General features: G+C 48.7%; 7 protein-coding genes across 7 annotated transcripts; 4 read left to right on the top strand and 3 right to left on the bottom strand.

The window, feature by feature from the left end:
- Positions 1-551: 551 nt before the first annotated feature.
- DEU56DRAFT_762857 (uncharacterized protein) lies at positions 552-1,820 on the top strand. The gene is made up of 4 exons (XM_041350762.1): positions 552-931; positions 980-1,117; positions 1,169-1,594; positions 1,649-1,820. Exons 1-4 carry the CDS (start codon positions 668-670, stop codon positions 1,718-1,720), a joined length of 900 nt encoding a protein of 299 aa, XP_041215507.1. The 5' UTR covers positions 552-667; the 3' UTR covers positions 1,721-1,820.
- On the bottom strand, positions 1,821-4,593 carry DEU56DRAFT_762860 (Adaptor protein complex beta subunit). The gene is made up of 10 exons (XM_041350763.1): positions 4,447-4,593; positions 4,286-4,391; positions 4,157-4,219; positions 4,032-4,108; positions 3,616-3,980; positions 3,348-3,562; positions 3,079-3,292; positions 2,671-3,028; positions 2,315-2,620; positions 1,821-2,260 (listed from the first exon to the last, which is right to left on the bottom strand). Exons 1-10 carry the CDS (start codon positions 4,498-4,500, stop codon positions 1,829-1,831), a joined length of 2,190 nt encoding a protein of 729 aa, XP_041215508.1. The 5' UTR covers positions 4,501-4,593; the 3' UTR covers positions 1,821-1,828.
- Positions 4,594-4,605: 12 nt separating this feature from the next.
- DEU56DRAFT_762864 (uncharacterized protein) lies at positions 4,606-6,073 on the top strand. Its single transcript, XM_041350764.1, has 6 exons — positions 4,606-5,037; positions 5,092-5,191; positions 5,242-5,270; positions 5,321-5,474; positions 5,529-5,772; positions 5,836-6,073. The coding sequence occupies exons 1-6, from the start codon at positions 4,703-4,705 to the stop codon at positions 5,982-5,984; spliced, it is 1,011 nt and encodes a 336-aa protein (XP_041215509.1). The 5' UTR covers positions 4,606-4,702; the 3' UTR covers positions 5,985-6,073.
- A 185-nt stretch (positions 6,074-6,258) lies between these two features.
- DEU56DRAFT_722640 (uncharacterized protein) lies at positions 6,259-7,528 on the bottom strand (the record flags this gene model as incomplete). The annotated part of the gene is made up of 7 exons (XM_041347739.1): positions 6,259-6,547; positions 6,605-6,741; positions 6,792-6,861; positions 6,912-6,996; positions 7,047-7,107; positions 7,162-7,391; positions 7,444-7,528. 7 exons carry the CDS (start codon positions 7,526-7,528, stop codon positions 6,259-6,261), a joined length of 957 nt encoding a protein of 318 aa, XP_041215510.1.
- A 1,247-nt stretch (positions 7,529-8,775) lies between these two features.
- Positions 8,776-10,381, bottom strand: DEU56DRAFT_874688 (uncharacterized protein). The gene is made up of 3 exons (XM_041355987.1): positions 9,749-10,381; positions 9,558-9,695; positions 8,776-9,503 (listed from the first exon to the last, which is right to left on the bottom strand). The coding sequence occupies exons 1-3, from the start codon at positions 10,221-10,223 to the stop codon at positions 9,004-9,006; spliced, it is 1,113 nt and encodes a 370-aa protein (XP_041215511.1). The 5' UTR covers positions 10,224-10,381; the 3' UTR covers positions 8,776-9,003.
- A 244-nt stretch (positions 10,382-10,625) lies between these two features.
- On the top strand, positions 10,626-13,006 carry DEU56DRAFT_762878 (sulfide-quinone oxidoreductase). The gene is made up of 11 exons (XM_041350765.1): positions 10,626-10,842; positions 10,891-11,006; positions 11,070-11,077; positions 11,134-11,492; positions 11,539-12,071; positions 12,123-12,226; positions 12,285-12,306; positions 12,374-12,406; positions 12,473-12,729; positions 12,802-12,889; positions 12,950-13,006. Exons 1-9 carry the CDS (start codon positions 10,728-10,730, stop codon positions 12,524-12,526), a joined length of 1,344 nt encoding a protein of 447 aa, XP_041215512.1. The 5' UTR covers positions 10,626-10,727; the 3' UTR covers positions 12,527-12,729; positions 12,802-12,889; positions 12,950-13,006.
- A 104-nt stretch (positions 13,007-13,110) lies between these two features.
- Positions 13,111-16,037, top strand: DEU56DRAFT_762883 (Man1-Src1p-C-terminal domain-containing protein). The gene is made up of 8 exons (XM_041350766.1): positions 13,111-13,419; positions 13,471-13,542; positions 13,594-13,749; positions 13,800-13,835; positions 13,888-15,102; positions 15,161-15,252; positions 15,311-15,414; positions 15,468-16,037. The coding sequence occupies exons 1-8, from the start codon at positions 13,129-13,131 to the stop codon at positions 15,878-15,880; spliced, it is 2,379 nt and encodes a 792-aa protein (XP_041215513.1). The 5' UTR covers positions 13,111-13,128; the 3' UTR covers positions 15,881-16,037.
- The last annotated feature ends 82 nt before the right edge of the window (positions 16,038-16,119 follow it).

Raw genomic sequence — 16,119 nt, forward strand, 5'->3', positions numbered from 1 at the left:
CGAACAGTTGCCTTGACTTCTTTGTTCGCCAATCAAAACCTGCTGTGCCAGCTTCAATCTGCTCATCAAAAAAGGGTCTCGCAATGTTACCGACAAAAGCCCCGTTTTTGACCATCGTGCGTGAACGGTCATCATTAATTCAAGTCGACACTTCTCGGGATGAAGGGCGCATCATGATTCTGTCCCGGACCTCGGCTCTGTCCGTGTCCGTGTGATAACACTGCGCAACCTGTGGTCTTGTAGTGTCAAGTTCGGAATGTCCGTGATGTCGATAACTGCAGCTGGCAGTCTGAATGCACAGACACCGTGTTTGCTAGGACTCAAGAGGCCCATACTTGACCACAGTTCCCCATGCACTCAGTGGCGGCCCACGTTACGAGACCTCTTCCGCAGATGAAATTGCCTACTACAGGGTCGGGGGATGTGTTGGGAAGGCGAGTGGTAGTTATCAATACAATTATGCAGTCACAACGTGCATTCGAGAATTGATACAGTACAGTTGCAATCGTGCCTAGCACAAGCATTGCAGGAGCAGTAGATAAGATTAGATCTGTATGTTATATCCAATCCCGCTTTCGGTCTTGCATGGAGCACTCAGCACGGTGACCAAGTCAAGACCGAGTATCAGCAAGCTCTTCTTCTACTCCAAACAGTACCGCAAGAAACTATGGCAGGCTCAAGAAAGAACAAAATCAAGAAGTTCGTCTCCTCATCACATACTAACAACCCGCCGGATCAGGTCCAAACCGATGATGATAATGTCCTCATGGATGACCTGCTAGCGGAGCTCGACTCCCGAAACCAGACTGTACAACAAGAATCAGCTACCGTGTTGCTGGAGATGCAAGAAAACCAAGAGAATACAGTTAAAGACAATTGTCGACCGGCCAAGAAAAAGCAGGATAGTAGGAGCCGACATGAAGCCCGACAGGTGAATATCACAGGAACCCTTCGTCAGTCACATACTAACAGTCAGTAGGCGAGAAAGGCAGAAGCCTTGGCTAAGAACCATGCACCAATTGATCCAGAGGCAGACTCAAGGCTAGAAAAAGAGGCGAAGGAAGAAGAGATATCGATCAAAGAGACATGCGACAAGCTTGGGGTACAGACTCATGAGGTGAGGCAATATGTTCGTCGTTATTGAACCCTACCGATCACCCGCCAACAGATACCACCAGATGGACACTGTCTCTTCTCTGCTGTAGCGGACCAGCTAGCCCTCCTTAACATACTTCCTCCCAATCAAGCCAACTACGTCACCGTCCGTGCTGCTGCATCGAACTTCATCTACACTCATCCAGATCACTTCTTGCCTTTCCTGCCGTCCGCGTTTGGGGAAGATGGTGTAGGAGCAACAAGTGAAGGCTTTATGACTCCACGGCAATTTGAGCAGTACTGTATGTCCATCAAGGACACTGGTGCTTGGGGTGGAGAACCAGAAATCCTGGCGCTCAGTCAAGCATATAATGTTCCCATACATGTCGTACAGGGTGGTGTCCCCCGGATCGTTGAACACAATCCGGGTCCGTCACCTCGGTCGTCTGCTAAGGTAGCTCGCATCAGTTTCCATAGAAGAATGTATGGACTAGGGGAGGTATGGTTCCATGTTTCATCAGAGAATGGTACATGTTGACAATCCTTTCCCCAGCACTACAACTCTTTACGGCCAAAAACTACCATTTCACAGGTGGCTGGCAAGATTCAGTCCGCATTCTCTTGATGCACATGCGGCGTTCCTCCGCTTGCGTTTTGAAAGGGTGCGGAATACCCAACCAATCCTTGTCCATGCGTCAATACAGATATATGCAAACAATTAAACAAAACGTTGTTAGAAGAGTAAATCGTCCAGATCACCGCCACGACTCCCCCCGCCCGCCACAGGTTGTGGCACATCCGTCACGTAACCACCAAATGCACCACCCAAGGAAGCATATGGATCTGCGGCTTTGGTGACTGGGCCATCATCATCACCGTCCGGGTATCCCTCTCCGCTGTCGCCACCTGCGCCATCATCACCTTCAACATCTAGTAAATCTCGTTCATCACTCAGTGAAGATTCCATAATAGTCGGTAGAGGTAGATTGCTTGGTGCTTCACCAGGCTGTGATGGTCGCGCAGGTTCGACAGGACCAGGACCCGACACACTGATGGCCATTTGTGGAAGTTGCGGTCGTGCGAGGGTAACGAGCACCGCCCTAGAGTTCGCATTCAACGCAGGGCTGTCAATGAGTGCTCTACCCGCTGCGTTTCGAATGAATGTCTGTCATCGTGCACATGAGTCAGAGTGATAAATAGAGACATGAGACGTAGTCACCTCTGGATTCTTGTGATATATGCTTCCAAGTGAGCCAGTATGCAGCAAGAGTTGGTCAAGAGCCCCACGATCCATGCGATCCGAATCAGTCGTGATCGCAGGCTTTTCTGCCAGTACAATCTCTGCAGCCACCGCTGGATTCATCGCGAGCATACGCCAATACATGAAACCACGATCTCGCAAGTCAGGGTTATCAATATCTTCCGTTGCCCACTTCAATACTTTGTGAACAAGGGCCTTCGTAGCCTCGGATTGTGACCTGTAAATGAAAAGCTTCACGACAGCTGTGAGAAGTGCGAGTTGGACCTGACAGAAGTCTCAGAAGATTCGGGAGTGCAATAGGAAAGTATACGCACCTCAGCCGGTTCATCTAAGAAGCTGTAAACAAGGTCATCCAAAAGTTCATCGGCGTTATCTATTTTGTCTGCAAATTGCCCCAATATCCACACCATGGCAGCTTTCGCCTCGGGTTCATCCAATGCATCAAGGTTCTCACAAAGACTTGGAATGATTCCCTCGTACTTCCCAGGGTACCTCCGGAAAATATCCTTGGTGACGATTACAGCTTCTTGGACGACATAAGTCACTTTCGTGTCGATGAGCTTGAGCAATGATTCTATGCACTTGTCTGCAGCAGGTTCCACTTTGATGGCGAGACGACCTATTGACCGGACAGCCTTCCGAACGAAATCAACGTCCACCTCTGAAGCATACCTGTGACAGCTGCTTAGTCCCCGATGATGTCAGATGCTATGTTAACGCACTCTTCTAGCTCGGCTAGTACTTCTCGGGCATTTTCTTCCCGAGCGAGGCGATACATTATCTCAAGCTTGGCAAGCTTGACATATATTGGGTCGTTGTATTTGCAGAAGAAGGCCTTGACATCGTTCTTGAGAACAGTAGGTCGCCGCTGAATGATTAACAAAATATTTCGAAGGGCAACGTATTGGACCTCAGGACCAGAGGAAAGTAATGTAACTTCAAGTACCCTCTGTTAGTTCCTGCGGCTCAGGAGACTCAACATCCCACTCACCAAGTGGAGGGCCCATCTTTTTGCAGATGTACTCTATCAATCGGCGATTATCCATGTAGTTCATCAAATACAGCAGAGCTTTGATGCTCGTCAGCACCACGGCAGAGTTGGCATGTTGTAATTGCACTATTACACGTTCAGCCATCATTTCAGCGTCTGCGTGCTGCTCTGGAACATAACGCAACAACGAATCAAGAATATAAATTTGACCCCATCTTGAAAGCCGATAGTAAGCCTCACTGTAGAGTAGAAGTAACTCGACACTCACTCAGAGCTCTCGCCTAATGCCGCGAGAAGTCTGTTTGCAATGGTCAAGTTGAGCTTGAAGATAACGCCGTCCTGACGATCTCCAATTTCCGATAATGCCGCCACAGCGTTTGCAACCACAGTTGCGTTCTCATCAATTAACATGTCTCTTAGAAGCTCAACGAAGCCTTTACGTTCGGCTTTCCGAGGGTCAGCAGTATAGACCTTCGCTACACAGATCGCAGCAGTCTTGCGAACATATGGGTCACGATCCTTGAGACAATGTCGTAGTTGATCACTGAGTGCCTCTGTGACCACAGGTATGGGAATATAGGACATTGTTCGGATTGCGAGTGCTCGTATGAGAGGGTTGCGATCGTTACAGTCCTATATCATATTAGGGCAGTGAGTCCGACGTGACGAATGTAAACTCAATACCTGTAGGAAACTAGGAATGACGAGGTGTATCTGATCTGGTTTCGAGCGCCCATAGCTGACGAGGAAAAGGTATACCACTGTAGCGATATCAGCATAATATTGTCCACAAGGACTTATCTACCCACTCTTCTTGATCTCTAACAACGGGGTTGAAATGCATTGAATTACGTCGTGAAATAGAGGTGACACTGTGGAGTGCATGCATATATATGAGCAAGTGATCAATCAACTGACAGCAATTCTTGGTTACTCACTGTCATTGCCCATCGTGATGTTTGCTACAATCTTCTTCAGGACTATTTTTCGTTTCTGGTACTTCTTGTCCTTTGCCTCCGCAGCTTGCAGTTCAGCGCGGAACTCCTACGTGAATAAGTTCGTCACCGAGTTCCTGTCGACCCGTCTGAGAGTGCCGCACCTCGATCTTTCCGCGCTGGAAGAATTTGGCATCTTGACCCTGTTGCGTGGACATCGCAAACTTGTCCTCAGACCTCTGAACAGCCTGGTTGCAACTACTACTAGCTCGGTGGATTGGAGAATACCCAAAGTAGTATTTACTACTTCGTCAACTTTTCTACGTATACGTAATACTGTCACTTGCATTTTGCTTCCGACCGTGACACAGGCTGCATGGATAACATCAGAAGACTCCGCCGAACTATCCTAGGCTCGAAATGAACGCACAACGCGTGCGCAGTCGTGCTCCAACAGCTACCTCTTTCTCACAAAGAGCTTCCCTCGAGAATTCCTTACACCCTACTGTTGACAGTATTCTCAAAGATCTGAAGACATGTTCACGTCGGTTACAAGCCGCTCTGGCCAGCTACCAGGATGAAATGCAGGTGCTTGAAAGGCTCTACTACAGAAGCAAAAATCAACATCGAGCGGCTTTGTTCTTCAAACGTATTTCGGAGATCAGACGTTATGGTTGGCGGCTGCTAGAAGTAAACATGACTGAGGATGTGCACATCCTTAGAGCGTCGTTCTATGGTGCTACCGTTGTTCAGAGGTGTGGTATTTCACTCGGGCTTGCGAATGAGATGAAGTGATTGAGTACTTGCAGCGAAAAATTGATGAGAGGGTCTTGGAATCACGTTCCAAGTCGGTCATATGTATCTTTCATTGCTGAGAGATTTAAGGCATATTCTGGCCTGATCCTCAGAGTGAGTGAGTATGTATCACTGGACGTATACCTAATTATGGTCGTTCACAGACATCTGAGCGAGTTCGAGAAGCTTATTAGTGGGTCACTGGCAATTCGTGCACCTCCAATTGCTTAACGTTTGGTATAGTCATTTCGCCCTTGCAATGCAGTCTGGTGCATTCATTCAGCTAATTGTACTATTCGCTGGACTTTCTTCAAGAATGGCGACTTTGTTGACTGAATTGGGTGATTGTGTCCGAGACTGCGAGTCTGCTTGTGATCGCGTACTGAGTGTTATCGACGTAAGTTGATCTATCTCTACCAGTCACTGTTTAATTATCACTGTTATCTCCAAGCCGGCCCACAAAGCGAGTTTCATCGCTGGATCGGGGACTTCCAAGCCTACAGAACATCCTTTGTCTGATCAGAGTGACCAGCCAGTCCCTGCCATCGATCCAAATGTTCCCTCGGAGGATTTTGGTTCTGCTGTTTCCAGAGGGGATACGGTCGACCTACCATCATCCACACCAGTGGGTGCTGGGGTCATTGTGAAAAACAACACTGTGAGCATAGACTTCGATCCTTTGCAAGCTTCAGTTGGTATGTTGCCATCTCCCTCACGGCGCGCCTACAACATTGCATCTAATCAGCCGGAACTGTCAGTGGTAGAAAAAGTGGCAGTTACAAAATTGTCCACTCGAAAAGATAGGATTGCGACAAAACGAAAGATCTCTTCTGCTCCTGCCGACCAAGGGCGGTCCAAGAAGCTCAGGGAGAAACGAGACGAGATCGACGATATATTCGGTTTTTAGCTGAACTTCACTTCTCAAATGATATCGTCCGACTCCATTTGGATTCCAGCTTCTCTACGACTATGTCTACGCAAGCTAATGCCATGCAAAGACAGCAGAACTAAGTACGTTTCAAAACAGGACACAGCGCCTGGCTGGTGAAAAAAGGGTACAGTGAACAACATTACTCTAGCTGGCGCAGAGCGCAGCGTAAGAGGACGAACAGTCTGCTATGTGAGAACAAGTAAAAAAAATGGAAAGATGGCCAACTTCAAGTCCAGCCGCTATAAGTCGTTCATAGGACGAACGCAAGGGAGGTGACAACAACAGTGATGAGAATGCTTGATGAACCGAGGCTCCTAGCACCACCTGTTGAGGGCTTGCCAGTACTGCTGCTGGTAGTTTCGGCAGTCGGTGATCCAGAAGTGGGAGATCCAGAAGACGTGGGCTCTATGGGGGAATTAGCGGCAGCGACATTGATATCCTTTGGAATTATGAGTGGTGTAGTTCCCGCGCTAGAAAGGTTGACAACGCCGTCTGCTGACAAAACTTCAGGGTTAGCGGCTAGGAAAGTTCGCGTATACCTTGTGGCAAGATGCGTCAGTGTCACGTCAGCCGCGAAAGAAAAATCAGAAACATACAACACATTTTCCAGCATGTATTGGTAGGACGATTCAGGCATGCTGCTCATGTCGATGTTTCCACCCCAGTTGCCAGCCACGGTATTGTTCGCCGTCACCATTTGGGTGTACTGAACCATTGCAGTCATGTTCGAGCTCTGGTGATAATTGAGATCAGGGTGTCAAATAAATTATAGCGAGCGCTCACGTTCGAAGCCATGACAGGCATCATACCGGAAACCGTTGCATTGCTACCGGTTATAGCATTGGGAGGGTTTCTGGAGTCACGAGTTAGATAACTGTCACGTCAAACAAGAAAGAAACATACAGGATACCGAACATTCCTTTCTGACAGTGTCCAGTAACTCCACAGTAGAAGAATGTTGTATTGGTATCGTTGACCTTTTGGGTGACTAAGGCGCTGGTCAGTTTCACCGTCAACGATATGGCTCCAGACACATACAAACGAAGCTCTGATTTTGCACCCCAGAAGTAAATGGCATGTCCGAAGTTTTATTGCAGATCTAAAAAGCATCTAAGATATTTTATTTTAAATTGATATTCATCAACAGACTTACCGCCAGTTCGGATGACTTTGTAACAGTATGTTTGTTGGCATTCCAGACAAATGCAACGGTGTCACCAACGGACGCATTGATGGCGAAAGGCACATAACGCAAAACGCCCTGGGTAGGAGCAACAATAACAGTGTGCGTGCAACCAGAACTACCCGCTGCAGTAGTCGTAGCGGGGGGAGCGGACCATACAGAGGATGCCATCGTAGGAGCACCATAGGACGCAGCGCACACTGAATAGAGGTGTCAGCATGCCGTCGCTGACTCAAGTTCGCGAAAACTTACCCTGCATGCAGCTTTGATAACCTGAGCCACCGTCACCACCTCCAGAACTGCCTGAGCCGTACGCGGGTGTGGAGTAGGTGTTCATGGCAGTTGACGTGGTGGCAGGAGTCGTAGTTGTCATCATGCTGGTCATACAGGACTCGCTCATGCTGGCCATACCGCTGTAGTCGCTCATGACAGAACTTGTGGGCATTGTCATAGACGTTTGCATGCCACCGCCGTAACCCCCACCAGTCTGTGACATATCACCTTGAGAGCCCCCCGATAAATCGCCATATGAACCTCCTTCGGAGCGAAGGGTACTCATGGCGCCCATGGCGGATATGGTCATTGAAGCAGGACTGCCATTTGAGTGAGAAAAATTTCAAACAAGGAAAAAGAACGCATACACAGGTGAATCCACATGTCGGGGGAAGTTATTAAGTTGCGGAACAGCCCCCACAAAGGTGGCGCATATCGCCGCGGCACTCAAGAGAGGCGCAATAAAAACCATTTTGAAAATAGACGAAACGAAATTCCTTGTTCAAAGACTGCCGGCGACCTGAGCGCACGTAGTGCTCCCTCTAGGAGTAGTGAAGCCTCTATCAAAGAGAGCGATCTGCACCATAGGCGGGGATTAGCTTGAGTTGCAAAAAAAAAAGTCACGAACAAACCCCGAAGCGTACAAGTCGAGGGTCAACTCGACCAAGAAAACAGAAATGAGAAAGAGGGTCGAAGGAGAGGTCGAAAAGGTAAAGAGAGACATAATACTTAGGGGCGAGGTTTAAATGAACTGTCTTGCCCTTGTGTCACTTGAACTCTCCATAGCGACTTGTCTCGATCGAACTCGGAGTAGGCAATACTCGATCGAAGAGTTTTCTACAGTTTTGCCACATGGTCCGTTGTCAACGGGGTGGAACCTGGTGGAACGGGGTAGATTCGCCCTGCAAGCGAGTCACTTGACAGATCGTACGGGCAAGAACAGACAATAGTTGATTTGGTTAATCCACAGTAGTGCGGTTTCTATTCACCGTAAGCTGCTTCACGTACATATTACGGGTGAATCTTACTCTGTAATCTGAATGCAAGGACGGTGATCAGTGTCGTTCAGTAGATCTTGTCATCGTCTGAAAAGCTTGAAAGCGGACTTGTCTCGGTGTCAACTGGTCTCTCTGGAAACGACACACTGCGGCACAAGCGGCGGAACTGTGTAGAGCCTGGCTTGTGAAGTCTTCATCGCAACCAAGGTCTCATGATTTTGGCAGAGACTTGTGAATTTCCAACAACAAGAGGGACAATTATCAGCGTACTGCCAACCGCCAGCAGAGCTCAAACGCAATTTTATACGTACTACCTGATTTGGAAGGAATTTGCCAACGATAAGATAAGATCTAGCTATAGGTGTCTCACAAAATGAATTCATTTATTCGACACCGCCAATGAGTAGTTTCGCTAAAACACCTGTGCATACATGTCTAACACCCAAGTTATATAGAGTATATAAATTGTTTATTCATAATTGTCTGTGTGCTCACAGAAACTCGCGCTTCCAGACAGAGAAAGACTGACATGCCAGCCAGATCAAAATGCGCCTGGTTGAGACGGCCGTGCTGACAGCAGAGGTCGTCTGGTGGTAGGAGAAGACGATGCGCCCCGGTGATCGTCGCTATGACGTTCACCCACGTTGGTATGAATTCGTGATGGAGAGTAGGACAAGCTCTCTGACTTGGAGGAAACGTGCCGCACCCCCAAATCAGCGCGCTTTGCATCCCTGAATGCCTTTAAGCGTTCCGCCGCCTTTGAGGTCTTGTCTGGAGAAACAAGAACGTGGGATGCGGTCTGTGGATGATTTTGTGCACGAGAGGCCGCGTCGTCGTAGACATGACGGAACGCTGGAGGGCGCAGAGGTTGAACATTAGATACTGCGCCTCTCGGCGACTCTGTGAAGCGAGAACTGAGAGATGGCTTCCGTTCGCGCTCGTCAAAGAGCCAGTCGGGAAGATCTGACGGATGACGGGCCTTTGCAAGGTGATAGGCTTTCATTACGCGGATCAAGTGCGAGTCACGTCCAGGAGCCGTTTCTACGACAGAGAACTTAGGACGACAGCGAGAAGTAATGTTTGATATGCACCCACCTTCCCCCTCTGAGGTGCCAATCCTTGAATACCATGCTTTATTGACATTAACTGTCAATACGCTGGCAGCTGCAGCAACACGATTCCATACGCTGTCACCATTTTCCAATATTGAAAAATATCTACCATGCTGGGGGTCTGAGATTACAATGAGAACACAACAGTGGAATATGAGACAGTGTGTTGCGAACCTTCATGTGGATCCAAACACAGATTAGGATCGGTCTGGAGTGTTTTATCAGGGCCAGTGGATTTGTTTGATGGGTCCAAGAAATCCTCTAAGCTAGTGGACGAAGAGAACTGACTATGGGCCCCCTTCATTCTCCCCTGAAATGAGAAGGATGAAGCAGATGATTCAGATCCAGCTGAAGTGCTCGACTCGCGATTGCCTGCAGGCGTTTGGGAGCGGAAATCAAAGGTGGTTCCTATAGTATGAGGCCCAGGGCGAGTGAACGCCCGGGTGACATGGACGGCACTGGCGGGAACCGACACCGATGCCATGGGTCTACGAGGGCGTAACGGGCGAGTAGTATTGAAAGCGATAGGCTGACTTTGATTTCGTGAGTGACCTTCCACGAAAGGCGCGTCTCTCCTGGGACGAGTGCATGCGGGGGAACTTGGCAGGCCGAACTTTCCAGCCTGGACGGTCGGGCGGTTTGATTGCATGGACGGCTAGCGTGCAAGCGATGTGTGGAACGAATGAATAAATAAATTACAAGAGTATACAGTGGCCAGTCCAGCTGGATGAGACGTAAATAATGAGCGTCGGTGGTCGACTTTTAGTGTGTCTTATAAACGACAAGAGTCAAGACGACGAGCTCAATGAAACCAAAGTAGAGCATAAGGCGCTTACATAATAGTCACTTGTCTAAAGTTGATCCCAACAAATTATTAAATTCTTCCAAAATCGTTTCATTGAAACACTCTTATGCATACATGTTCATGCATGGTGTCCACAAGCTGTGATCTGTGTGGGCGCTCGAGGAGGAAAACTCTCGAGTATCGAGCGACATTGAGCAACCATCCTCGTGATTAATTATGTAATTAATTTTCTATACACCCGGGCCAGGCACCTTATCTACTAGTACATACGCGCAATTCTTGCGTATGTGCAGATTCGCACTCTTTATCACTTGCGCCTAACTTGCGCCTCGTTATTTCACTACCATCATGTTGCCTGCGTGTCGGCATGCAACAGCTCAGTATGCCCGACAGAGTCTCGCTCTGGCTAGGTATGCCAGTACGACCACCAAGGAAAAGTTTCGAGTGCTTGTTGTTGGAGCAGGTGCACCAGTCGCTAGAGCTTTTTGAATGAATGTTGATTAGTCTCCAGGCTCTGGTGGGTTGGCCGTCGCCAACCAGATATACAACCGCTTTAAGGCTGCCGGAAAGCCTTTGAACGCAGGGGATGTAGTGGTCCTTGACGCAGCAGACTATCACTACTATCAAGTAAGCCCTCAGAATCAGTAACTTGCTCATTCGAGCTGCCCCTTAATGGCGCCTCCTTTCAAGCCTGGCTGGTGACACTTTATATACATCGACTTCGCGGTACGAAACCTGACGTATCATCTTCCAGGACTTTGGTTGGTGCTGGTCTTCGTCCCAAAACAGACTTTAGACGACCACTCGCGTCCCTATTCCCACCACATATTACGCATATCCCAGAGAATGTTAAGTCATTCTATCCGGAAACCTCATCAGTCACGACAACGTCGGGTCGCACAATTTCATATGATTCGCTTGTAGTGGCAGCAGGTTTGAAGACAAACTGGGATGGCATCGCTGGCTTGCCGCAGGCTCTCGCTGATCCTTCTTCTGGCGTTTCATCAATATACTCATATGATACCTGCGACAAAGTCTGGCATGACGTGGATGCTCTCAGGTCTGGAAATGCTATTTTCACCCAACCTGCAGGTGTCATTAAATGTGGAGGAGGTAGGTCAATTTTTTCTCTGTGTGGTAGCTGCTCACCGTGTTTTAGCTCCACAGAAAATCATGTGGATGGCCTGGGACAGATACCAAAAATCAGGTCGAGGAAATAACATCAAAATTGACTTCATGACTGGCACACCATCCATGTTTAGCGTCAAGAAGTATTCGGATGCCCTGAACGCCCTGCGCATTGAGCGGGGTATCGGAGCAGAGTTCCAACATAACCTAATTTCCATTGATGCCCCGAACAGAAAAGCGACCTTCAAGAAGGCTGACGGTTCGACTGTCGATCGTGATTTTACCCTCCTTCATGTCGCCCCGCCGATGGGACCGCTTGATTTCATCAAAGGCACGCCCATTGCTGATCCAGCGGGATGGGTAGAAATCGACCAGGCGACTCTCAGACATGTGAAGCCCGAGTTTGGAAACATATTTGCCTTGGGTGACTGCTCCTCCCTGCCCACTAGCAAAACGGCTGCCGCTATTACATCTCAGGCCCCTGTCTTAACTGAAAACTTGTTTTCGGTTATGGACACTGGCAATGTGAGCAGTGCCAAGTACGATGGCTATACCAGTTGCCCGGTCCGTCGGCCCCCTTACAACATTGGCGGCTGACCCAAATTCCAATTTTAGCTCTTGACGGGGTATGGGGAATTGATGCTAGCGGAGTTCAAGTATGGACTTGAGCCCAAAGAGAGCTTTGCAAATTACCTGGGTGATCAGACAAAACGGAGAAGGTTGGTTCTTTGTGGCTTCCCGCATGCGTCATTACAATGAACCTGCCAAATTCCACAGATTGTTCTACCACTTAAAAAAGGTACGGAACTCATTTGGAGCAGCAGCTCCTAAAACGGAGCACGGCTTATTGTCTGTGCCGTACTTAGGACGTTTTCCCTTGGGTATACTGGAACCGGATGGTGAGTCTTTTGAAACGGTTGGCATGGGGCTCTCGGAGCGTCTTACCGCGGCGCCGTACGTCACAGGTTGACGGGAAATGGTTTGGCCCCTCAGGACCATTCCGTCCTAAGTTTGAGTGATGAGCAAATTTAGGAGCTGTCGGGAATAATTATACCGCTTGACATTCAGTTTCATGAATGAATTGATCAAACATGTATGACTCATTGAAACCCCTTCAACGTTGCGGCTTGTGACATTCCATGGCCACTGTTCCGTTCAAGTAATGTGAAAGGGGACTATTTCCGCGGCATTGTCAGCATCGCCCTGAGATACCTCAGCGAGGACCTACAACCCCATCCCAATGCGAGCAAGAACCTGTTCAAGATCTCTGGTGTTTTGTTTGGTGCCTGAACTCACCATCTCCTATCGGAAACAGATGTTTCTAGCGTCCCAAGAGGATGTGTGTACACGGGTCTGAGGACTATCCGCCGGTTCTTCACGTTCTTCATCCACATCATATTGAACAAACTTCATTGAATGGGTACGATTCAAGTCTGACTCACATGTCTGACTCGAGTTCCACTTAGTCTCCCCTAGCCAGACCATATAGAAGGAAGACAGTCGTTCCTTCTTGATTATGAGTTCCACTTGGGCACAGCGTGACTGTGCATGTGACCGTGTATGTGACAAGGATTCGCGTTTAGTGTGACTTGTCACCACAACGACTTCAACACGCTCCACGATGTCGAGGGCCTTGAGTACAGCTCAGGTCATCGGCCTGGGTGAATATCTTAACCCCGAATTTGATCCCGCTACTCTTACAGTATCTCAACTTCTTGGTGTTCTTGGATATCACAACATAAGATTTCCGACTCCTTACACCAAGCCAAAATTAGTGCAGCTTTTCCTTGATGAAATTAGGCCAAAGGCAGCCAAATTCAAGAAGGACAGGCTGAAGAACGAAAATAGTGTCGCCAGCGACAATGGAATAACCGATGGCATGACAGGAAAACCCCTCAGCGGTGCCACTCAGGTGCGCTCTTGATTTGACTCCCGTGCCGCTTCTCCTGTTAATGAAGATCAGCCAAGACGATCTTCCAGGAGGGTTTCTCGTGCACCGTCGGATGATGATGAACCGCCGCCTCGACCAGATCCGGTATGGACGTCATTCCTCATGCTCTATTTATGCTCATTTTGTATTCCTCAGCCGAAGCGCCGTCGTTCGTCTGCACAACCCAGCCTCGGTGGCGCACATAAAACTATTGCTCGTGCCGCCGTGCAGCCCGCAGTTATTGAGGAAAGTGAACCCGAGGACGAGAAAGAAGATCCTCCTTTGCGTAAGGTGGGCAGGAACAAGAAGAGTGTGAGTGAGCACTTTGTTCGACTGTAAGGTGCACTAAAACATTCGTGTAGTCTCAAGCCGCCGGTTCGCAAGCGCGCAGAATCTCGGTGATCGACAATGTTTTTTCATTCTTCGGTATTTGTCTGACTCTGTTTCAAGCTTGCAGATGACAGCGGATGGGAGGATAATAACATCTTCCAGTCTGGTGGTGAATCATCTTCGCCTGCTCGGCCGTCTCCTGTGCGTCCGCAAAGCGCTCGCAAAGGTATTTCAATTCGGAAATCACGCCACTCGATGTCAGCACCTCCTCAAACATCTCCGTCTTTATCTCCTCCGAAAGCGCCTTTCTCAGGAGATCTACAGCGCTCGCCTCCGCAGTCAAAGTTTGAACCAGAATTACCTCCTATGATATCACGACAGCCCCGAATCTCAACCCCGTCTGAGAAGATTCGTTTCAGTCCCATCGAACATCGGGCTAGACCGTCTCCCTCGCCTCAATTGATAAGCAAGGTTAATGCCCGTGGTCTAGAGTTTGATGATGCCACGGGCGTTTTTGATGACCAGACACCTGATGGAAGCCAGAGCGACGATTTCGGGGAACCTGATTCGCTAGAGGTTGCCGTACCCAATCGTGTGGCTGATGGTGACCAATTGATTCGCCGGCGTCCAGCCCCCCCGCTGCAACGATCTAGGTCCCGCTTCATGACATTCCTCTACCTAATCATGATGGTCGTCGCATCATACTTGGTGACGCAGTACAAAGATGAATCATCCGCCATTGGTTATTGCGATACTGGCAGCGACACGAATCAGGCTTTACGGGACCTTGAAGCGCAGCGGGAGGCAGTCCGAGCTGGTGACAAAGACAATAGGACTATTATTCATCTCCCGTCGGTCATTTCAGATACGGGGTTGTTCGAGGATGGAATTTTCTTTCCACCGTTCATTCCAGCCTTGCAACCTTCGACATGTACTCCTTGTCCAGAATTTGCTTCCTGCACGCGACACTCGGTGGTATGTAACCCTAGTTATGTCCTCCAACCACACCCTATTCTTGGCATCTTATCACCTTTCGGCACCGTAACCCCTCTCGTGGAAAGCATATGGAGCTTGATTGGTTACGTTACCAACGGCTTACCAGGTTTGGGCCCTGTTGCGTTTCCCCCACGTTGCAGCGAAGATCCGAAACGAAAAAGGAATATAGGCGCCTTGGGTAAGGCCATAGAAGCGCTTCTCGGCCAGGAACGAGGGAGACGCGTGTGCATCGGGGAAAAACAAGGTCGAGAGATCGTCAAGGATAATGAAGGGGGCGAGGCCAAGAAATGGGGTCTAGAAGTCGAAATTCTGAGGAACACAATGAAGCGCAAAACAGCTGTAAGTTTCTCAAACCATTCCTTCAGATAATGATTGAACCTCATTCTTGGACCGATAGCCGCAACTTCTCGCCACTTTTGATGACACGTTCAATGAAGCCATACAACAGCTAGTCCAATGGGGTTCCGTAATTTTTGGGGAGGACAACGTGTGAGTCGATAAATTGCGAGTCCAAATTTTTTAATGTTCATCACTTGAATGAGAGTAGTGGTAATCGTTATTTAGCTCACAAGACGCCACACTTGACTTGGAACTGTCAACTTACTGTCAAGTCTCGGGACCTATGGGAGCAGTGGCGAGCATCTGTGTATGGTAAGGCTCACGAACCCATCTGAGTTTTAGAAGCTTCATGATACTTTGTTCAGCATCCATTGCATGCGTGGGCGCGTTCTATTTCATAAAGCGGTCCCGTGCGCACCGCCAAATCGAGGGAAGACGTGTGGCAGAATTAGTGCAAATCGCACTTGATACTTTGCGTAATCAAGAGCTTGCGCACCATACGGATCCAGTGACGGCACCACACCCATATTTGTCTTCTTTGCAGCTTCGTGATCTCATCTTACAGGATGAACACTCAATATCGGTTCGAAGAAGAGTGTGGGATCAGGTGGAGCGTGTGGTTGAAGGGAACGCCAATGTGAGGGCAAACCTTGAAGAAGTACAAGGTGGGGACGAACTTCGGGTCTGGCGATGGGTAGGATCTACAGGCGGACCAGACTTTCGGAAGAAGGTTCAATTTGAGACACAAAAGGATGAAGTGAATGCTAATGCCCTGTGAACCACGCTGGTTCTAGTCACGATGGTTGATCGACTTATTGTTTTAACGAGCTTCTTATGTCGTGCTTGGTTGTTTCTGTGCTTGATAACTATATAGCGTCTTTATGCCCTCAATTTTGTTCACAATACTTGGTAGCCAAACTGTCGTCTGACCAATCGGAATGGTTCCAATCGAATCCCGGTCCCAGATCTTCTTGCAAAGGCGCTGCGCCCACATGCCACCTCGCCAGGCACATAACT

The sequence above is a fragment of the Suillus clintonianus genome (genome assembly GCF_016758775.1).
Source record: "Suillus clintonianus strain FC179 chromosome Unknown DEU56scaffold_1, whole genome shotgun sequence".
NCBI lineage: Eukaryota > Fungi > Basidiomycota > Agaricomycetes > Boletales > Suillaceae > Suillus > Suillus clintonianus.